The sequence below is a fragment of the Sinocyclocheilus rhinocerous genome, unplaced genomic scaffold (genome assembly GCF_001515625.1).
Source record: "Sinocyclocheilus rhinocerous isolate Xijiao unplaced genomic scaffold, SAMN03320098_v1.1 scaffold385, whole genome shotgun sequence".
Taxonomy (NCBI): Eukaryota; Metazoa; Chordata; class Actinopteri; order Cypriniformes; family Cyprinidae; genus Sinocyclocheilus; species Sinocyclocheilus rhinocerous.
Window position 1 is genome coordinate 99,005 of NW_015645545.1, and position 23,561 is coordinate 122,565.

The window sequence follows — 23,561 nt, forward strand, 5'->3', positions numbered from 1 at the left end:
TTGGATAAAAGCGTCTGCTAAATGACTAAAAGTAAAGTAAACTAGAAAACATTATTATAAGCTAACCGTTGTGAATCGGGCTAAAGTAAGGCGATAGTTTTGAACACTGGCTGGTTATGTACTTGCTCAAATATTTATTTCGGATCATTTTTAACAAAAAAAAGTTACGAACCGCAACTTTAAGTAATGAATGGTCATTACTCAAAGCGAGACCCGCCTTTCTGAATAATCCAATGGGCGCAGGTTTGATGCCGTCTCGAGGAAGTGTTCCGCTCGTGTACAGATGACAGCTGAAAGAGAGACTGTTGAACCGGTTAGCCCTCTACGTCCCGAAACATATAGCAATGGAAGTACCAATATCCTACATTCAGAGTCAAAGGGGATAACGCCTGCTGTAATTGCTAGCCACACAGTGGGCTAAATATCTGCTTTTTTGTTTGTATGTTTGAAAGGATCGGGATCAAGCCTAATTGAGGTACTTCTACTCAGCTGGCACATTAGCGGCTAAAGCACTTAACCTGTGCTTTTTATTTCATAAAATATTCTGTAAAATAAAGCGTTTATAGCGATAGCGTATTATTGACGTGTACAGGACTGTGTCCATAGCAGTTGCATGCATTATCTTTTACTCGGATCGCGACAAAAATGCTGTTTAATTAGTTCACAAGCTTATAAACTAGAAAGGACAATCAGTGCGTTCATGCTTTTTGTAGTAATAAATGCTCACTCTACAGATCCCTTGTCTTGTTTGTTTTTGTATCTAGTAACTACAATGGCATAAGCTGTACATCGATATGGTTCAAGGGCATCACTTTGTTTCAAGAAGTAACGTAGTGGGGACCGCTTATTGACATTTAATTTAATCAACTTTATTTTTTACAAATGTTGCTTGTGGTTCATTTTCTTTTAAGGCATTTAGCCAAAATGGCTAATTTTCACGTTAATATAAAAGTAAAAAGTACATAAATACAGTTATTACACTAAAATCCCTTATAAAAAATGCAATCCCCCCTTGTGTCAGCTCTTCTGTAAGTTACCTTCATGTTATTTGTTTTATATACTCCTTGAATATGGGTGGATAAAACCATTTAGGATATTTAAAAAACATCACTAAATCAGTAAATTTAGTCGATTGAAGGGAAATTGAAGCATTCCCAGCTCATAAATAAATAAATAAAAACTTAATTTGACTTTTTGTCTAATACCTTAAGAGCTTGCTACAGTTTCAACAGGCTTAAGGGTATGTGGAACAAAGTTTAAACTGGTGGAGGGTATACAGAGGATTGTTTCTCTTTGCTATGTGTGATTTTCCCAACTCTTTTCCTGAACACGGCATGTTGCATGTTAGGCCTAAGAAAAAAACTTGACAGCCTGTATTTTTCTGTGTGTATCCAATCTGTTTGTGAACTCACACTCATATATTGCTGTTTTATTCCATCTTTTGCATCCAGATGGAGGATTCTGTAGAGTCTAAGTTGACACTAAAGTCAGATGCAAGCTCAGAGCCTTTTCTCTATTGTTGCTCAGCCTGTGATTGCAGTGAGGAGCCTTTACGTGGAAAAGTGTTCCGGAACAGAACTAAAGCCAGGAGTATGTCTATGCCATCAGCACCTAGCTCTGCCAAGTTCAGGTAAAACAATACTCTCTGTCAGGGTAAAGACTAAAGTTAGACTTAGACTCAATTAAAGATGGAGTAAACAAGTGCCTTTAGTCTTGTCTGTTAATATGTGTTTCAGCTGAGAAGGTGTTAGTCCTTTCCGTTCTGTTCTGTCCATAACTCTCAACACATTTTCTGAGCAGCTCATGACTGATCCCTCCTCAGGACAGCAGATGATGACCGCTCTCTCACAATAAGTGCTATAGTCTTGAGTCAAACCACTCAAACCAATGATAAAGCTTCTAACTCATTGTCTGGACACTACTGCTGAAATATGGCTTTTATGGCTTTTATTATATTTAGATTCTATAATATAAAATACTGCCGTTTTAGGAGGAATGTTTGAGTAATATAGGGTAAAATTGTTAATTTCAGAGCAAGAAAAGTTACAGAAATAAATAATCTTATAATATGACATTTTACTTGTAAGTATGAGGATACATTTCTAATAGCTTGAACTGATTTTAAAATGTAATTTTGGCCGTACTTGAAATGGGTCATACCATTGACATTACTTGAACAGTTGAAGGAAAGCCCTGTTTATTCAAGGACGCGCATTTATTGCATGAACAGAGCAATAACATTATGTAAGTATCTGAAATGCATGCGCACAGTACAGCTGAATGATAAAATTTACCCTCTTTAACTTGATGCTATTAAACTGAATGATAAACTGCGGTTTATCTATCACTCAGACGCGTCACGTTAAGTCACTTTTGTTTATATAGTGCTTTATATAATATAGATTGTGTCAAAGCCGCTTGTAGTGTTAAATAGGAAAATAGTGTCGATAATGCAGGAGGACAATAGTAAATTTTTCAGTTAAAGCCAGTTAATTGTTGATTCAGTGATGTCATTGCCAGCTCAGTTCAGTTCTCTTCAATTAGTGTCTGTGCAATCAAGCCGACAATATTGCCAGAAATTAAGTGTCCCCAACTAAGCAAGCCAAAGGCGACAGTGGCAAGGAACCAAAACTCCATCGGTGACAGAAATTGAGAAACCAGGCTCAGTTGAGGGTCCAGTTCTGCCGTGCAAAGTCAAAAGACCGTAACTTTGTTTTTGGTCGAAAATTAGTTATTGATATTTTTGAGATATTCAGGACCTCCTTTATCATGTGGATAAGTATCTTGAGTCAATTTTGTTGTTTTCTTTCGAGAAAATAATTACAGTTACCGCTCTTTGACTTTGTTTTGGAATGCTCAAATTGAGTTACGGTGCTCTGCCGTTGTTTAGCCGTGTGTCAATATGAAGTTACTGTGCGGGCCTGGAGTTATACGGTATTCTGTTTTTGGTTTACTGTCCATTAAAGTCTGCCGCATTTAAATTACGGTGTAGCTTTTGTTATTTCATACATCTATCTAATTTGTTTGTCAAAAAAATTGCAGACAGATTGCGATCTACCAAACTGCTCCATATAACAGAGCACTATAAACAAGCAAAGATTAGATAACTTGGCAACAATAATTAACCGTAAATAATCTTTAAACTTTTTTCTTTCTTTTTATAATGCAGATTATTCTCTCTGTGCCAGCCTGTCAGTCTGGGGATGCCCACTTCTGCACGCTCGTGGACTCGAATGCCGTGACAGCGTATGATCGCATAAAATCAGTAGTAGCCTAACAGTTCGCAGTTTATTTCCATATCCTACCTTTTCTTGTAGCCCGATAAATCCATGGCAATGAACGTTATTGGAGATGTTTAATCCACAAGCATTCTGAGCATGTTTCCTACTCACTGGCGTTCACATCAATCCACAAGTCGTTCTTTTAGTTTAGACTATTTTCATTCAATTCGATGTAAAAGCAATAGACTGTCTCGCAACCTTTAACGTTAGTGAATATCGCAAATAAATTGGTTGCAAAACGGTATATCCACTCGTAGTTGTTACGATCGGAAAAAAATTAATGCAGTCACACATTACTGTATGTTATAGCCTATGAGACCGCCCGTGATTACTAATGATTTTGTAAATGGTGATCAGCAACCAAATATTGTATATAATGTGGAAGTTACTGCCTTTTGCCTTGGCGTGACTTCTCACTTTTTGCCGACAATGCAAAGGCAGAGTACAGTAACTTCAAAATAAGAGTAAAAATCAAGTTTGAGCCCAATTCTTTTTATGTAGATGATTTTCATTACTAAAACATCTAACTGCCAGATTTCCAGTGTCCTACCTATAATTAATTTGTCTGGACAAATTCGCAGGGGATCTGTCTCTGGAGCTCATCTAGTTGACATGGTCTCCGCTGACATTCAGGGCTGTAGAGTTCGTCTCTAGCTGCTGATCCACCATCTGATCTGGATACAGACTGAATCTGGTGGCTACGGTGACCTCGGAATAAGAATGAAAGAGACTAATATTAGTGTAGATGCTATTCTTCTTATGATGTAGTGAGTACATCGGGTGTTATGGAAAGTGTTCCCAGTTCCGGTTGACCAAATGAATGCAGCCTAACCATCCTTTAATGGATTTGAATTATAGAAATGTGATAATGTGTTATGTGTAAGCCAGGTTAAAGAGATGAGTCTTTAATCTAAATTTAAACTGACAAGAGTGTGTCTGCCTCATAGACTGTATAAAAACATGGACGTAGTGTCCGTGACGCCACCCGTAGACCCTCCCGAACAATGTTATGTAGATTGTTCCAGAGTTTGGACGCTAAACAAGAAAAGGATCTGCTGCCCGCAGTTGATTTTGATATTCTAGGTATTATCAAATGGCCAGAGTTTTGAGATCGCAGCGGACGTGAAGGACTGTAATGTGATATGAGCTCACTCAAGTACTGAGGAGCTAAACCATGCAGGGCTTTATAAGTAATTAGCAAGATTTTAAAATCCTAGGTTCCTAACTGATGATTGAGGAATTAACAGAGCAGCCTTCGAGTCTTAGACAGTGTTCTAGGTCAGGGGTTTTCAACCTGTGGGGCGCGCCCTCCAAGGTGGGTGCCAGCACCTGTTAAGGGGGGCATGAGAACTTGTTTATTCAGAGTCATACACTCAAATAATTATGAATACAAGCTAGAAAATCTTTAGCCATCCACTAAGGGGCAATCTGATTAGTCCCACTGCTAATCAGTCGACAGTTAGAGCAGAGTTGGTGTGATTGAGTGCTGATATCAAGCAGGGCTAACGCTCACGCTTATTGACAGTGGAAGATGATTTATTAATAGAGAGATTACTGGAAGAGATTATTATCCTCACATATAACATTTTTCTCTAAGAAGGAACATAGTTGTGAGGAGACTACCTTTTCTAGTATTTTTGACAGAAAAGGGAGATTTGAGATTGGTCTGTAATTAACTAATTCTCTAGGATCAAGTTGTGGTATTTTAATGAGAGGCTTAATAACAGCCAGCTTGAAGGCTTTTGGGACATATCCTAGTGACAATGATGAATTAATAATATTCAGAAGAGGATTTATGACTTCTGGAAGCACCTCTTTTAGTAGCTTAGATGGAATAGGGTCTAACATACATGTTGTGGGTTTAGATGATTTAACAAGTTTATACTGTGGAGTTAGTAAGTAACATTTGTTCATTCAAAAGTGATTTTAAGATTGACAGGTGAAGAAAATGGAAAATGCAAATTTATGCATTTTAATCTATTGTGATCTATTTAATCTATTTATTGCGCCAGCAACTGGCAGCAGAAAATGTCATTTACAACAAGTTTATCATCATCTTATATTTACCCAAATAGCTTTAAACTTGGTCAGAATAATATCAAAACAGAATTCTTGATATCTTTATCTATCCAACGTTAGTACTCTTTTCTGATGTTTTTAAGGCTCTTAGCATGGTTAAAATTTCATGAAATTCGGCACAGACCTCAGTATTCTTAGCCGTCATAGGCAATATCTAAGAAATGGGCGTGGATGGGGAGCTCCTTAGGGCCGCCTTTGACTAAAGTGGTTGGGTTAGGTTTACTTTCAGTAACCAAACATGGTACAATCATCTCAACAATCTCGACAACTTTCAAATTTACAGTCAGCCCACAAGGAAGTTGGCCATTTTTAATTTTTAAGTTTTTTTTGTTTTTTTAATGCAGGATCTGAATTTTGAATACTTCTCCAAGGGAATGTATGTGATTCTTGCCAAACTTGGTTAACATTATGCCAAGATGTAGAGTCTCATTTCTTCTAAGTGTATTGTCAGATCAAATTGGTTTTGTATGTTTGGTCATGGGAGATGATCACATGGATGTGGCTATTGTGGGCCATAGTCAAGTCACCTTTATTTGTATAGCGCTTTATACAATACTGATTGTGTCAAAGCAGCTTTACAGTGTCAAACAGGAAAATAGTTTGACAATAATGCAAGAATTGTTGCCATTGCAACATCAGCTGGCAGTAGGAATAGGTTGTTTGCACATGACGTCATTGCTTTGGCACGAAATGCAGCTGGAGGGCAGGAAGTGATTTTTCTATATAGGAATCGCTAGCAGAAACTCAAAATGCCTATGTTTTGCCTTGTTTATGGATGCTGAAATTAGTCAAACCGAGAAACTACAAGGAGCTTTTATCGTGTACGAAAATTTGTTGTTCAAGGGGGGAAAAAGTGTCTTGTAAACCTGCGTCTGTGGTCGGGAGGAGCCGAGTTGGATAATGCTTGTGTGTGCAAATGGTTAATACAAGATATAATAACATTAAGATATTAATAATATATTAAGATATTAATAAAGAAATATATAAATAGATACAGGGCTGCCAACTCTCACGCATTCAGCATGAGACAGTCAGAATTCACTCAATGCTAAACAACACACATAGACACAATGTAAATAAGATATTATATGTGCAGTTTAGAGAGCTTCATTGATTATAACGGAACATTGTGAGATTGCGATAATGAGTGACTGCTTTTTAGTGATTATATGGAAGCGCTATTTTCTTGTTTCCTAGGCTATAATCAATTCAGAATTTGAATAAAAGTTTTATTTAACGTGCTGCTAACAGGACCAATGGCCACATTGCCTGTACAGGAGTGACATATATCCCGCATCCCTCATATAAATGCAGGATTCACTTTCGAAATAGCTTGTTTGCAATCAGGGTTAGTTCAGGTAAGCAATTGCTTAGCCTATATCCACTGCCTCTATGGCAGGCGAGTATTTCAATTTAGTTGAAAAATCGCTCCTTTTCATAACATAAGGATCACGTCCAACATATGTTGTGATTTTCTGTTTATACCTCTCTCTTGTAATAGTGTCTAAACCAGTACAATATGGACTTTCCTCCATCTCATCCATTCTGCGTTTCACTTCCTGCCCTTCATCTGAATTTCTTGTGTCATCAGTATCACGTGTTTGCAAACAAGCTATTGTGGAACACATCACAGACATTGACATAGCTCTCTCATATTTATCCATTTGAATGCATGTGGTCACTGTGCATCATTTTTCTAGATTTATTGATTTCTAGACTTCAAGACAATTGCCAATGGCGCAATAGTGCTTGGGCATGTTGTCAATGCTTAAAAGTTTAAATTGTCATTTTTCTGTTCTTTTAAAGGAGGACACAGTCACTTCATGGACCAAGCCCTGTCACCACATTTGGGCCCAAAGCCTGCATGCTGAAGAATCCTAAAGCTGTCATGTGAGTCCTTTATTAACTATTTCTGTAGATTATTTTACAATACATATGGACAAGTTAGAGTTTATGGTCCTTCTTTTCAGGCACTTTTTTTATCTAGCAAGGTGTGATGCAATCATGGGCTGACTTATATCTATATTGTTGTTTTAGGAAAAAGTTTTCTATTATTAAATACTTAAAGTGGAAGTGAAGCAGTCAGTCAAGTTTACATTGTTTAGTAAACTGATATCCACTTTAATAAAAATATATATAACAAACATGATTAATGTAACCACTTTAAAGAAAAAAGGATGTTTTGTTATAGATTTTGGAGCAAGGGCGCCACCATATTGCAATACCACAGCGTGTGACGTCACAGGGTTGGTTTGCTCCGTTGGCCAGTGAAGTAATATAAGCATTTCTTTATTTTTTGAACACACACTTGTTTTGAAATGGAGGAAGGCAAACTTGAAAGGACTGTTGAGCCCATAATAAGTGCAATTGCTTATGCATTTGAGCCGATACAGCAAGGGGACCGAGCAGTACTACCATTACGGGTGGAAGAAGTTGTGAACCTGCTAGTTTGGCATGAAGAGTGGGTCGGAAACAATACCGCCATTCTGACATAATATTGTGTGCATTTGCTTAAGAATGAGGAATGAGGAATAACTTTCTTGAGGAAGCAGCACTAACCTGATCGTTCAGATTAGTGATTAGTTTAAGCGTCCTGTTAACAGCAGGTAAGCTAATTGTATTCGCAGGTGAACATAAAATATATTACATACCACTTATGTAAATATGGAAATATGTCTGAAAGGTCTGACATAACAATAAGATGCAACATGAATGATATTGTATGGAGTGCTGTTTGTTTACATTGCGCCTCGCGTTATGAAAACAATGTTTGGGATACCACGATCAAAACTTCGTGACGTAGACAGTTTGATGTTGAATATTCATCCAAATTATGGTGAAAACCAAAATATTTGTGTTAAAATAACATTTGTGTGTTCAAAAAGTAAAGAAATGCTTATATTACTTCACTAGCCAACGGAGCAAACCAACCCCGTGACGTCACATGCTGTGGTATTGCATGATGCCGGTGCCCTTGCTCCAAAAGCTACCAAAACATACTTTTTTCTTTAAAACGGTTACATTAATCGTGTTTGTGCAGGCAAGCTTGCACTGCTGTAATTATCTCTATTACATCCTAATGACAAGGAAGTATAAAACAAGTCATTTTGGCAGCTTGGTTTCAATAAGAGCTGTTCTTGGGGGAAGTTCTCAGCTTTAATAGCACAGTGTATTTTATATTTTGTGTGTTTTATAGTACAATGACCTCTTAAATGTCAAACAATCAGGGAAAATGTATTTCTCAATTGACCTCTTAATTACCATGCAAAATGAAATAAGAGCTTATTTTTGTCACCCAATAAACTTAAATGTTTAATAAAATTATGCAGTTTTGACAAACATGTTTGTTCATATCTGTGCATTCAGGCATATTCAAGATCCAGCCAGTCAAAGGTTGACATGGAACAAGCCACCCAAAAGTGTCCTTATTATAAAGAAAATCAGAGACGCCAGTCTGCTACAGCCTTTCAAAGAACTCTGCATTTTTCTGACATAGGTGAGAACACCATAAAATATTGCACACACAAAAAAAGAAGAAATGCAGATGTGGCCATTACGAATGTGTGTCAAAGGTAAAAGGATACAAAGGTCTCAGGACCACAAGGCATGCTCTGGCACAGGAATATGTATTCTCATGTCATGTACTGAAGCTGATGATATGCTGGTCAGCGAATCTGTAAACCTCAGAACTGTATTTAAAAAAAACATCAGAGCACATTAAATGTTGGCAAACTATATTAAGTTCATATTCTGTACAAATGCCAAATTCAGGCAGTAATGGTGTTTTACTTGTGTAATTGATCAATCAAAGTAACGCTTAGTTTTATTATTTGCTCTGCTTTTGTAATGAGTTGATATCTTGTCAGATTTCCACTGTTCCCTGTAACAAAGTTCGTAGTCACGGGAAGAAGGAGGCGGGAACCGGCGGACGTTTAAATAAACTTTAATAATAAAATAAACACAAAATAGCGCGACAGCCCCTCGCGGACGACTGTCGCGCACAAACGAAACCACAACACAAAATAAAATCCAGGCCTGGTCCTCTCTCGTCCAACACTGTAGTCACTCCTCCTCCGCCCCCACTCGTCACATTCCCATTTCAGTTTTCTGTCTTTGTTCTTCTCTTACCATGGTTTTTGATTTGCCCTCATGTGTAGGGATGTAACGATTCAGATTGCTCACGGTTCGGTTCAGTTCACGGTTGAAGGGTCATGGTTCAGTTCAGTATGTGCTATGTTCAGAGAAAAAAGGACTATGGTCAAATAAAAATAAAGAATATAATAACAAATAATCAAATTACAAGCAACAGCACAAATAAATACAACAGAGCAAAGATACAAATAAAATAATCAGTGTTTTTCAGGTGTTTAACAGTAATTTTCAGGCCTGGAAATTTAAAAATAAAACAAATGATCTTACCTACTGGTTACAACTGAGTTATCGTCTTTATCATCTTTATTATTATTTTAATTTTTAATGCAGAGATAGAAAGGCAGAGAGCTTTATAGTGTTTTTTTTTTCAGATACCAAATTACAGTCAAAACGTACATAAAGAATGCAAGCTGTTATGAAGGGCATATGAGGCTATTTTTGTTATGTGAATAAATACTATTTAGTTGTTTAAGTTTATTTGCCCCAAAAATGACAATAACATTTTTTTATTTAAACGATTTTTTGACAGATTCCTAAAATGTGTTTTCTCTTTATTATGGCAGGGGGTCTAATAAATTGTTAAGCACTGTATGTTTTCATAGCATTCAGTTGGCACGTTTGTTTGAAGGACATTGGGCAGAATGTGGAATAGTGTGTTTTTTGTCAATAAAAAAAATATATATATAAAAATAACCAACCAACTAATCGATTATCAAAATAATAGTTAGTTGCAGCCCTAGGTTTAACGTTATGAGCGATTTCTGTGATAGTTAGATATAGCCATCAAAACATCGTTCGACCCTGGACAGAACTTCGCTAGTGGTCTAGGAGAGGTTAGTCGAGTGAGCTAGGAGCCACAGGATGAGGTCGGCCAAAGAACCATCCACTCCAGCAACGATATTTGCTTAGAATAAGTACAACCAATGCAGAGAATGAGGGTCGGTGTGCAGTGGGTGATTATTCGTCTCGCAAGTGGCTTATCAAAGATAGTGTGGACATTTAGGATCTTTTGGCAAGGGATTTTTCGGGAGGTTGAGATGAAAGAGGAATCAGAATCAGAATCAGAATGAGCTTTATTGCCAGGTATGTTTACACATACGAGGAATTTGTTTTCGTGACAGAAGCTTCCACAGTGTAACAGAATGACAGTGACAGAAAAATGAATTTTCCTACAGAACAAGAGTCAGTGAGGGTCTTAGATATAAGGGTATGGTGAGCAGAAATCACTGGCACCGTAGTATTAAGTAATGAAGTAATGACCGGTTAAATGCGAGCTGAAGCCGCAGCAAGGGGTAAAGGCCTTGACAATAAGCAGTTATTAGAACAGCCTCGTTCCAGCCTCTCGCAGCAGCGAGTGTACAAAATTGAAGGGCATACTCAGACACAGAAGATTTCCCTTGATGCAGTCAAAATAGCTGATTGTGGATGGAGAACATGCTGGCAGATTACCCAAAAACTTGTGAGCGGTGAATGCATCTAGCGTGAGGGTGACCAATGGTCCAATGCTGTCTTTACAAAGTGGCTGTTCTGTTTGCTGTGTTTTTGTAATCTGAGAATCAGAGAAGAGATATTTTGAGTTTGTTTCCACTAAAGATCAACTGCTTGCGATTAGATCCAGCTTTATTTTTATATTTGCTTCAACCATTGCTAACAGCTTTGTTCATTGGATTATCTAAACACTATCTAAAACTTGGCTTAATGTGGTAAAAAAAAATCTACTACCAAAGCAACACTGTAATTAAGATAAAAATAATGTTTTTATGTTAAGCTTTCCCCCCCCTATATGAACCTGTTAAAAACCTACTAAGGACAGCACCATGGAAGACAGGCATGTTGAAGAGCCTCTAATCTAAAAGCAATGAGCAAAGTATTAAATTACAAGTACTAAGTATAAAATTAAAGTATAAATAGCTGATCTTGTTGGTAAAGACTGTTTACAGTGATAGAACAAACAAAACCAGTCTGATAAATGGGAAAGTGGCATGGAGAGTATGGACAGTGGATTTTGATGCAACCGACCCAAGTTTGAATCTGCCTTTTCCCAATCCCATCCTTCTCCCTTAAAAGCCTATTATGGCCAAATGTGTTTTTGGTTAAAATAATTCAAAAAACTAGACAAAACTGCTGAGGTAAAAACTTTTTTTCGGCATGATGATGGATGGTGTATGACGCATGCCTCTTCTCCAGACAGTGAAGGATGCATGTGGTGAAGTTGGCTTTCGGCAACTTGTATCTTGTCTGTTGGGTACTGCCCCTTTTAGGAAGGAATGTTGCAATGGTAAAAGAGGAAAAATAATTAGGAAGAGGGAAAATAGAGGAGAAGAAAGTAAAGGGAAGTGGTTGACATACTCCTTGAGATTGTCTCAGTTTGCATGGTGGAAAGACAATTAAAGAATCACTATACTAAAATGGAGTGTTGTTCCAAGGATTTCACAGACCTATATAAGAAAAATTATACATTGAAGTGTTTTGTTCATTTACCGAAGGAAACCTGCTCAGAGTGGATTATTTCACTGGGTTTAGGGACCAGATGGAGACAGAAAAGTAAGATCTGGTTCGGAATTATGCCTTGTCTTTGTGGTTCTGACACTGTTATTGTGTTCTATACGGATAATTGCCACGTTCCATCGGAGTTGCTAGTTTCAGGAATTGTTTAGTTTTATTTTGAGCTGTAATGGAAACCTATCAATTTATTGTGCCCAAACTTTTGTATTTTGCTGTCCTGCTTTATAGCAGAATATAGGTAGATTTGGCAGATTTTTTAAGTTTGCATAATTGATTCTGTTACTTTTCTGTTTGCTACTGTGAAGCTGGTTTGAAACAATCTCTATTGTATAAAGTGCTAAAAAAAAGTAAAGGTGTTCAGAGTTCCACACTGGGTTTGGCTGACTTGATGTAAATAAGTGGCGATCGAACAGGGAGAAAAAAAACTATTGCATAATAACATTGATTAATTTAAAATGATACATATTTTAAAATGTTATTGCATACCTGTTGTTGCCATAATGACCCATTTCAAATTGGTTGTGTGGAGCAGTTATGAAATATCGTTCTTGTATACATTCCAGCATTTCAGTAATAAATATGCATGCAAATTACAGCGAAGTGCAACAGTTACCATATGGTGTTCAGCAGTGGTCAAAAAGGATTTAAACGGTACATTTTGAATCGATTTCTTCTTGTAAACTCGGAAATGTGAATTCAGACAGCAATTAAATTACCACACCTAGTGAAAAAAAAATATATATATACTAAAATGTATTTGAAATATATTTATTTTGTGCTAAGCATACTACAAATACATTTACATATATTTATGTGCAATTGTACTTTTGGTATACTAAACTAGTATACTTAAGTCTGCTAAATTGGAACAACTAATTTTGCAAAAGTAGTGCTGAGATCCAATTAAAGATATATTTGATTGTTCTAAAGTGGAACTATTGCAAGTATACTTCAGGTACACTTAAAGACTGATATTATACAGAGATCATACAATCCTTAATAGTGATATTAAAACACATTTTAGGCATAATATGAAGAAATGTGCATTGAAATAAAGAAATACTCCAAAAAAAATGAAATTATAATTTCATATCAGTAAGTCTTAAGTGATATGTCAATAAATGTGTTAACGGATTTGAAGTATACTTAGTATGAAATAAATGAATTTTTAATAAATTATGGAATGTTTTTTTTTTTTTTATACTAGGGGGAGCTTACATCCCCATGAGAAAAAATAACCGTCTGAATAGGGAAAAAGGCACAGATGAAACGCAACCAAGATAAGTGGCGCTATAACCATAGACTTCTACAAGTTATCAGGCAAACGTATCAAAGTGCATTTTCTCTTGTAGCAGTCATCCTTGCCTTGCCAATGGGCTACATCAGAAGGTTGCAGGAGAATCTAAGAAAAAACAATGTAGTTAAAAGAATTCATTGTCACATAAGCAAATATAGGATTTATGAAATGTGTTTATTACTTAAAATGAATTCAGGCAGCATAGTAAATGTCAAGACTGTGAGCCTTTTTACAGTAGGCTACACAGTACTATGCCGTCTTTTAGATTTTTATACATTTAACAGATTAAGAAGAACAATTTCTTAATTATTTTTTTTGCCATGTCAGGGCTCTGTAGTATGGGGATAGTTGTGTTAAAAAAGGACAGATAATGAATAACAAAGGACATACATGACCTGTTAAAATGCATCAACAAATTAGTAAACATTAAATATGTGATCAAAGTATTGACATAAAGTAAATAAATCCATGTGTTAGAAGGCTAGGCTAGCACTCAGAATGTTCCCATTCAAAATAATCCACCCTGTCACAGTGAGGCTCTGTGACTAGAGACTCTTATTATGTAAAGGAGTCTTACTATGACACGGGACTGTGAACATACATACATGCATACACACTGTTTTGCGTAAGTCGAACACCAGTTAACACAGATATGTTACGTACTGGAACAGTTTCCTATCGCAAAGAGACAAAACCCAGTTCAAAACCCCACCATTTTGAAGATCGCATTCCCGCCAATAGATGGCACAGTTCATTGATCTCATGTATGAAGGGGAGGTCGGTGATCTGTTTAATTCTTGGCTGAACATTGTTAAGTATTAATAATTAAGTTTGTTTTGTTCCAAATTTGTATGTATTTTGTACTTTGTAACAGTTAACGTCTTTGTTGCTGTTAAAGCACATTTATTTGTCTTTCTTAAATTTCTTTATTACCTTTAAGTTCCAAATGGTTTAGTCCAAGTAGGAGGGGCTTTGCCTTTTTAAGATGGTCTCTCAGTGTGTTAGGGAACGGGAGCTGGCCGAGCAGGAGAAGTAAAGTAAGGTCGGAGTGCTGGGTCTGTCCTCGAATCGAGCGTGCCGCGAGGAGTTTGTGGAAAAGATCATTGGGGGGATCGGTGTTAAATTTGGAAAACAGATTATTATATTTATCGGGAGTTTACGGCGGTTGGGCACGACTGTTCCGTGAATGGATCAGAGGTAGGTAGGTGGGGGGAAATGGATAATAATGAAGGGAGAGGTGAAGAAAGGGGAGGGTTGGGGATGGGACAGGAGAGTGATAAACATGATAAAAGAAATAAAAGAGTAAGGAGTGATAGTGTTGATGATTCTGAAAAGGAAAAAGAAAACCAGGAGACTTCTCAAGAAGGGAGGAGGGGGATTTATGATGTTGTAATATGGTTTAATGAAAAGAATCAGGGGATTATGAAGAAGGTTAGCCCATTTGTGCTAACAACAACTCTAGCAAACAAGATAGGGGAGATTGAGTTAGCAAAAATCCTTAATAATGGGAACTTATTGGTAAGATGTGCTAATGTAGGGCAAATGGAAAAAACCCTAAACATTAAGGATATAGCAAAGTGTAAGGTGGACAACACAGGAAGGGTGGGAATGAGGAAAAAAGATGGAAGGGTAGGGGTGATTACAGGGGTGCCAATGAGTGTTACAATGGGGGAATTAATGAAGAATATCAAGGGAGCAAAAGTTGAGAATGTCCAAAGAATGAAAACATCAAGAGATGTAGAGGTAAAGGACACAGAGACAGTGTCAATAGAATTTGAGGAAGCGATTCTGCCAAAGAAAGTATATTTAGGATTCATGAGCTATCCAGCGAGGATGTTTGTACCAAAACCAATGAGGTGCTTTAAATGTCAAAGGTTTGGTCACACTGCAAAGAACTGTAATAGGCAGAGAAGATGTGCTAGATGTGGAGGGGACCATGATTATGGAAAATGTGGCTCAGGGGTACCACCAAAGTGTTGTAATTATGGAGGAGCTCACAATGTGGCATATAGTGGATGTGAAGTTATGAGACGGGAGACAAACATTCAAAAGGTAAGAGTGCAAAAAAGAATAACATATGCAGAAGCTGTCAAAGGAAAAGGATAACAAGCAGCATGAAGAGGTAGATGTGGATACACTAGAGCGTAGGCAAAGTAACTTTGAAGGAGTGTTTGTGAAAAAAATAGATTTAGTTACTGTAACAACGTTCGTAGGTCGGGAAGAAGGAGGCGGGAACCGGCGAACATTTAAATACTTCAATAATAAAACAAACACAAAATGAAAGTAAAGCGGCAGCCACTCGCGGACGACTGCCGCACACAAAACACAAAATAAAGTCCAGGCCTGGTCCTCTCTCGTCTTTCACTGTCGTCACTCCTCCTTTTATCCTTCCGGAGCTCCTCCGTGGGACTCGAGACCGGTGAGTGGTGCAGGTGTCGCTCATTATCAATTACTCCACCGGCCTCGCTCCGTTCCCACGGCTCTCGGCCCTGCCCCCACTAGTCACAGTTACATTCATAGCAGGAGTGATAAATAGCACGGCAGAAGTAAAATCTAAAAATGACAAAATTCAGTTGGTGGTTAAAGCAGCAGTCAATCACTTGGGATTAATTGGACTGACATGGGAAGAAGTGAGGACCCTTGCTAATCAGTCAAGTCAAGAGTCATCATGGGTTGGTTAACAATATTAATTGTTATTATTTTACAATGGAATGCCAGGAGCTTACTGGCTAATGGACAAGAATTCAAACATTTTTTTAATGAGTTGAATGAGAGACCAGATGTAATTTGCATTCAAGTATCTTGGTTGAAGCCAAATGTAGATTTTGTGATTCATGGGTATACAATAATAAGGAGAGATGGGAATTCTGGAGAGGGGGAGGAGGATGTGTTGTATTCATTAAGGTGGGTATATCATATAGATTACTGGGCAAAGGAGATGATCAAGAGTATATAGTGGTGGAGGTGTGGGAAAGGGGAGGGGCAATTAGTATGATTAATTATTATAACCCATGTAAGAGGTTGGAGCTGAACAATCTTCTAAGATTACCAGGGCAAGATAGACAAAATATAATCTGGTGTGCAGATTTTAATGCTTATAGCTCGGTATGGGGAAGTGTACTTACAGATAATAATGTTAAAGTACTTGAAGAATTGATGGAAGAAAGAGAATTGATGTGCTTAAATGATGGAAGAGGAACTAGATGAAATTTGTCAACAGGGAAAGAATCTGTATTAGATGTAACGTTAGTATCTAGTTTGCTGGCTGGAAATACTAATCTTTCATTTTTCATAAAGAATGTTTAACTGGATCAAAGATTTTCTGTTCGGAAGGAAAATACAAATAAGGATTGGGGCAGATTTATCAGATCAATACATAGTTGATAATGGCATTCCACAAGGCAGTGTGATAAGCCCATTACTTTTCATTATTATGATTAATGACGTATTTGGAACAGTTCCAGAGGATATAGGAAGGTCTTTGTTCGCAGATGACAGGGTGCTGTGGAAGAGAGGAAGGAATATGGAATATGTTACCAGGAAAATACAGGAAGCAATTGATATAGTGGTGGAGTGGGGCTATAATTAGGGTTTCTATAGAGAAGACTCAGTCAGTCTTCTTTACCAGAAAAAGAATTCAGGAAGGAATAAAGTTAAGAATGTGTGGGAGAGATTTAGAGAAAGTTGGAACATTTAAATTTCTTGGAATTAATTTGGATTCACGATTGACATTTGCAGATCATATCAGGAGAATGGAGGGAAAGTGCGAAAGAGTAATAAATGTAATGAGATTTTTGTTGGGAAAAGAATGGGATGCAAGTAGATTATCAATGAAGAGAATATATGTGGCTCTAATTAGATCGGTATTAGATTATGGGTGTGTGGTTTTTGGTTCTGCAGCTCAATCTCAGTTAAAAAAGCTTGATGTAATCCAGGCACAGGCCTTGAGGTTGTGTTGTGGAGCTTTTAAAACTACCCCAGTGTAAGCATTACATGTAGAAATAGGAGAATTTCCTTTAGAATTAAGAAGGAAGCAGTTGATGGTAAATTATTGGGCAGGTTTACAAGGGCATAATGATTCACATCCTACTAAGGCAATGTTACAGGAGAGCTGGGAATACGGGAAAAGGCTAAATGAGAACTTTGGTAGGATTGGAAATGACTCAGCTAAAGAATTAGGAGTTTTTAATTTGAGGATAAGTTGCACAGTAGTTTATCCAGAGACGGCTCCCTGGAAGTTAGTTTGGCCTGAGGTAGATTGGTTTGTGTTAGAGGAAAAAAGGAGAGCAAAGGAAGGTATAAATCTAAAAATAGTCTTCAACAATCGGATAGCGGAAAAGTATAATGATTACATTCAGGTTTATACAGATGGTGCCAAGGAACCAGAGACAGAAGTAACAGGATTGAGTGTGGTGGTTCCAAGTAAAGGAATTGGAATTAATAGAAGAACACCTAATATGTTAGGGGTTTATACAGTGGAAATGCTGGCAATATTAATAGCTGTACGATGGGTGGAAAAGACAGGGCAGTATAAAGTTTTGGTTTGTTCAGATTCATCATCAGTTTTAGCAAGTATAAGGTCATTCTATTCAAAAAGTCGGCAAGATATACTGTTTGAAGTCCTACAGTCAGTGACAAGAATATCTAATCAAGGAAGGCAGATACCATTTTTATGGGTACCAGGACATGTAGGGATAAGGGGAAATGAAATGGCAGATAAATTAGCTAAAACGGCGTTAACAAAAGGAAACAGAAATGCAAGTAAGTATCAGTTAAGCAGAGGTTAAAAGTGTGATATGAAAGACAATAAATCTAATGTGGCAAGAGAGGTGGGATAGAGAGGGGAAAGGAAGGCATTTTTATCAAATCCAGAGGGATGTTAAATGTTCAGTGATTGGAAGTAGAAATCGCAGAGAGGAAACAGTCATATCTAGGTTAAGATTGGGACATTGTTTATTAAATAAAACACTCAAGTTGATAGGAAATGATACTGGATTGTGTGAGGTTTGCCAGGAAGAGGAGTCAGTGGAGCATGTGGTCTTGAGGTGCAGCAGGTATGATTTTCAGAGAGAGTTGATGAGGAATAAGTTGAGAGAGATAAGAGGTTCAGGACATGACATTAAAAGGGCTGTTGAGCACACAACATAGGGCACAGACTAGAATTCTTATGGATTTCTTAAGGGACACAGGGGTTTTTAATAGAGTATGAAGAGTTATAGGAGTATTGAGGAAGGTTAAAATTATTATTATTATATAGTAGAATAAGGATGAAGTGTGTGGATTTGTATGCTTGGGGGAGAAGGAGGGAATTTGGGTGTATTAGTCTGTGAACCTGTTGTCTGATCCACACTCCGGAGCAGATGGTGGCGGTAATGCACCAAATACGCTGGATGCCAACCGCCGTTAAACATTAAGAAGAAGAAGAAGAAGAAGAAGAAGAAGAAGCTCTTTTCACTCTGGCTGGTCTGGTTTGAGGGGGATCACTATGCTGTCGAACTCACATCTATCCGTAAGTTACAGCAGATACTCTTAAAAATGCATAGTGCTGCAAAAATCGACCATGGAAATAGTTAGCTACCAAACATTGTTAATTAGTTGGAAAGTGGCGACGTGCACTCGTGAAAAGTGTAAGCGAGGCAGAGCGCATAACTGGAAAAAAAAAGAAGAGACGCTGAAACAGGAAAACATGACCAAACAAGTTGTCTAGCACACCAGATCATTTTATAAACACCTAAAAGAGGATTATAAGTGAACAATTTAACGTGGAGCGTTTGCTTCGCTGCATCAGGTGCGTTCACAGTGCTTGTGCTGTTTGATGCGGGTGACACGGCGTGAATGTTGTTTCTCTTCGCATTACTCTACGGTATGAGTAACACTGAGCCTTATTTTCAAGAATTTGCGGATGTTGACAGAAGTGAAGAATTTTGACCGATTTCAAGTCTTCACCTCAAGCACAGGAGCCCTACACCAAACGAATGCTGGAGAGGTAATCCAGGTATTTTGTTTTTGTTCTCATCCCTCTGCTATATGTGATTATTATGTGCATAATAGCGTTTAAAAGGTAAAATTCACGGCCATCATGTCATGTAATGTAGCATGTTCCAGTGCCAAATGAACAGGGAGGCCTGCACTCTCTACTTCAAAGCAAAGCAGCAGTGTTACCTGAGGAACACAGGAAAACAGGATCATTTAAAGTCCAGGAGACTGCTTGTCAAAGTTTGTGTCAGTCACTTGGTGGAGAAGGGTGAATTGTAAGTATATAAATTCAAAAAAATATTCGACCACACTGAATTTTACTCAGTGGTGTTTGCCCTGTCAGATAAGTGTTTTAATATTGTACATGCTCTGTTTTCAGTTACCCATCAAGTGCTGAAAAGCTTGTTTTTGTCACTACTTTCACATCTTTGCAGGGTCGGATTAAAGGAAAAGGAGATGGATTTGTAAGTAATATGTAATTAATGTCAAAAACAGCCAAATGTGTTTTTTTACTCTGAAAGAACATTTTGGTTGTTGCATTCCTTGACTGTTGTCAGTTGGCCTTTACATTTCTCATGATAAACTAACTTACAGTTTACTACATCATCTGACTCTTTGATAGATATTAGAAATTAATTAAAACGTCTATTGTTGAGATCAATACCTTGTTCTTCAATTTATAATCTATAATTTATAAACAATTTGCTAGTGTATACTTAAACACAAAACCTTCTTTATCTATCCATCTATCAATCTATGATCTATCTATATATCCATCTATCTATCTATACACTTTTTATGTTGGATATATTGATTTATCTATAATTTATAATCACATAATTTGCAAGTGTATACTTGAATACAAAGCCTTCTTTGTCTATCTGTCTATAGTATCTATTTATCAATACACTTTTTTATTTTGGATATGTTGATTTATAATCTATAAATTGTAATGATAATTTGCTAGTGTATACTTACAAAACCTTCTCTATCTATCTATCTGTCTGTCTGTCTGTTTATCTGTCTGTCTGTCTAATCTCCACACGTTGAAGAGGATGTGACGTATTTGTTGAGCCTCCTCAAGAATATATAACCAAGGAAGGCAGATAAAATTTTTATGGGTACCAGGACATGTAGGGATAAGGGGAAATGAAATGGCAGATAAATTAGCTAAAACGGCGTTAACAAAAGGAAACATAGAAATGCAAGTAAGTATCAGTAAAGCAGAGGTTAAAAGTGTGATATGGAAGACAATAAATCAAATGTGGCAAGAGAGGTGGGATAGAGAGGGGAAAGGAAGGCATTTATATCAAATCCAGAGGGATGTTAAATGTTCAGTGATTGGTAGTGGAAATCGCAGAGAGGAAACAGTCATATCTAGGTTAAGATTGGGACATTGTTTATTAAATAAAACACTCAAGTTAATAGGAAAACATGATACTGGATTGTGTGAGGTTTGCCAGGAAGAGGAGTCAGTGGAGCATGTGGTCTTGAGGTGCAGCAGGTATGATTTTCAGAGAGAGTTGATGAGGAATAAGTTGAGAGAGATAGAGGTTCAGGACATGGCATTAAAAGGGCTATTGAGCACACAACATAGGGCACAGACTAGAATTCTTAATGGATTTCTTAAGGGACACAGGGGTTTTTAATAGAGTATGAAGAGTTATAGGAGTATTAATAATAATAATTAAAATTCCTTACATTTATATAGCGCTTTTCTGGGCACTCAAAGCGCTTTACATAGAAGGGGGGAATCTCCTCAACCACCACCAGTGTGCAGCATCCACCTGGATGATGCGACGGCAGCCATAGTGCGCCAGAACGCCCACCACACACCATCTTATTGGTGGAGAGGAGATAGAGTTATGAAGCCAATCAGCAGATATAGGGATGGTTAGGAGGCCATGATGGTCAGAGGCCAATGGGCGAATTTGGCCAGGATGCCGGGGTTACATCCCTACTCTTTTTCGAAAGACATCCTGGGATTTTTATTGACCACAGAGAGTCAGGACCTCGGTTTAACGTCTCATCCGAAGGATGGTGCTTGTTGACAGTATAGTGTCCCCGTTAATGACCACAGAGAGTCAGGACCTCGGTTTAACGTCTCATCCGAAAGACGGTGCTTTTTGTCCCCGTCACTACACTGGGACGTTAAGACCCACACAGACCACAGGGTGAGCACGCCCTGCTGGCCTCACTAACTTTTACTAACAACTAACTTTTCCCAGGAGGTCTCCCATCCAGGTACTGACCAGGCTCAACCCTGCTTAGCTTCAGTGGGCAACCAGTCTTGGGCTACAGGGTGATATGGCTGCCGGTGTCAATTGTCAATTTCTATATTGTTATTGCCTATTTACTTGTTCTAATTTTATTTTTTTTTTATCTGTGTTTTTGTCCTGTCACTGTCATTCTGTTGCACTGTGGAAGCTTCTAGGGATAAGGGGAAATGAAATGGCAGATAAATTAGCTAAAACGGCGTTAACAAAAGGAAACATAGAAATGCAAGTAAGTATCAGTAAAGCAGAGGTTAAAAGTGTGATATGGAAGACAATAAATCAAATGTGGCAAGAGAGGTGGGATAGAGAGGGGAAAGGAAGGCATTTATATCAAATCCAGAGGGATGTTAAATGTTCAGTGATTGGTAGTGGAAATCGCAGAGAGGAAACAGTCATATCTAGGTTAAGATTGGGACATTGTTTATTAAATAAAACACTCAAGTTAATAGGAAAACATGATACTGGATTGTGTGAGGTTTGCCAGGAAGAGGAGTCAGTGGAGCATGTGGTCTTGAGGTGCAGCAGGTATGATTTTCAGAGAGAGTTGATGAGGAATAAGTTGAGAGAGATAGAGGTTCAGGACATGGCATTAAAAGGGCTATTGAGCACACAACATAGGGCACAGACTAGAATTCTTAATGGATTTCTTAAGGGACACAGGGGTTTTTAATAGAGTATGAAGAGTTATAGGAGTATTAATAATAATAATTAAAATTCCTTACATTTATATAGCGCTTTTCTGGGCACTCAAAGCGCTTTACATAGAAGGGGGGAATCTCCTCAACCACCACCAGTGTGCAGCATCCACCTGGATGATGCGACGGCAGCCATAGTGCGCCAGAACGCCCACCACACACCATCTTATTGGTGGAGAGGAGATAGAGTTATGAAGCCAATCAGCAGATATAGGGATGGTTAGGAGGCCATGATGGTCAGAGGCCAATGGGCGAATTTGGCCAGGATGCCGGGGTTACATCCCTACTCTTTTTCGAAAGACATCCTGGGATTTTTATTGACCACAGAGAGTCAGGACCTCGGTTTAACGTCTCATCCGAAAGACGGTGCTTTTTGTCCCCGTCACTACACTGGGGCGTTAAGACCCACACAGACCACAGGGTGAGCACGCCCTGCTGGCCTCACTAACTTTTACTAACAACTAACTTTTCCCAGGAGGTCTCCCATCCAGGTACTGACCAGGCTCAACCCTGCTTAGCTTCAGTGGGCAACCAGTCTTGGGCTGCAGGGTGATATGGCTGCTGGTGAATTATTGAGGAATAATTGAGGTATTGAAGAACGTTAAAATTTTTATTAGTATTATTATATAGTAGAATAAGGATGAAGTCTGTGGATTTGTATGCTTGGGGCAGAAGGAGGGAAGGAGGGAATTGGGTGAATTAGTCTGTAAACCTATTATCTGATCCACACTCCGGAGCAGATGGTGGCGGTAATGCACCAATTACGCTGGATGCCAACCGCCGTTAAACATTAAAGGGGTCATATGATGCAATTTCAATTTTTCCTTTCTCTTTGAAGTGTTACAAGCTCTTGGTGCATAAAGAAGATCTGTAAAGTTGCAAAGACTAAAGTCTCAGAATTTGCCACTGATGATTCAAACGCGAGTTTTGGGCAGTGTAGAGTAGCGCTTGTTGTTTGTCATTTCTCCGATCACAAATGCAGACATGGTTTTATGTTTACGCGGCGCGATGCAACGCAACGCGTAAAAAGACAGTAGGCCTATAAGTCATTATAATCCGTAATTATGTCCCCACTCGATGCAACGAATGCCCTGTTTATAATGGGTTTTAATGTTTGTCTCGTCGCTCCGGCCTGACAGGGCATCACAGTATGGTAGGGCCGTAACATTTCCGTCACACGCTTGAGGTATTCGGCCAATCACAACGCACTGGCTCGCTGGCCAATCACAGCACACCTCGCTTTTCAGACCGATGAGCTTTGTAAAAATCGACGCGTTTCAGAAAGGCGGGGCATAGAGGA

The 23,561-nt window shown here is 38.2% G+C and overlaps 1 protein-coding gene and 1 long non-coding RNA gene across 3 annotated transcripts in view; both read left to right on the plus strand.

Moving 5' to 3' along the window:
• The first annotated feature begins 280 nt into the window (after positions 1–280).
• The window catches only part of nadka (NAD kinase a), a 114,541-nt gene continuing 91,260 nt past the window's right edge, over positions 281–23,561 (plus strand). Inside the window, 4 exon segments of the mRNA XM_016510289.1 lie at positions 281–475; positions 1,452–1,630; positions 7,167–7,250; positions 8,727–8,856. Of these exon segments, the coding sequence (XP_016365775.1) occupies positions 1,452–1,630; positions 7,167–7,250; positions 8,727–8,856 (393 nt within the window). The 5' untranslated portion in view covers positions 281–475.
• Positions 19,111–19,902, plus strand: LOC107706543 (uncharacterized). 2 transcript variants are annotated; one of them, XR_001636157.1, is made up of 3 exons: positions 19,111–19,309; positions 19,410–19,565; positions 19,670–19,902. It is a non-coding gene; the product is annotated as an uncharacterized LOC107706543 (long non-coding RNA). The 2 variants fall into 2 exon arrangements; XR_001636158.1 differs by having other exon boundaries at positions 19,111–19,300.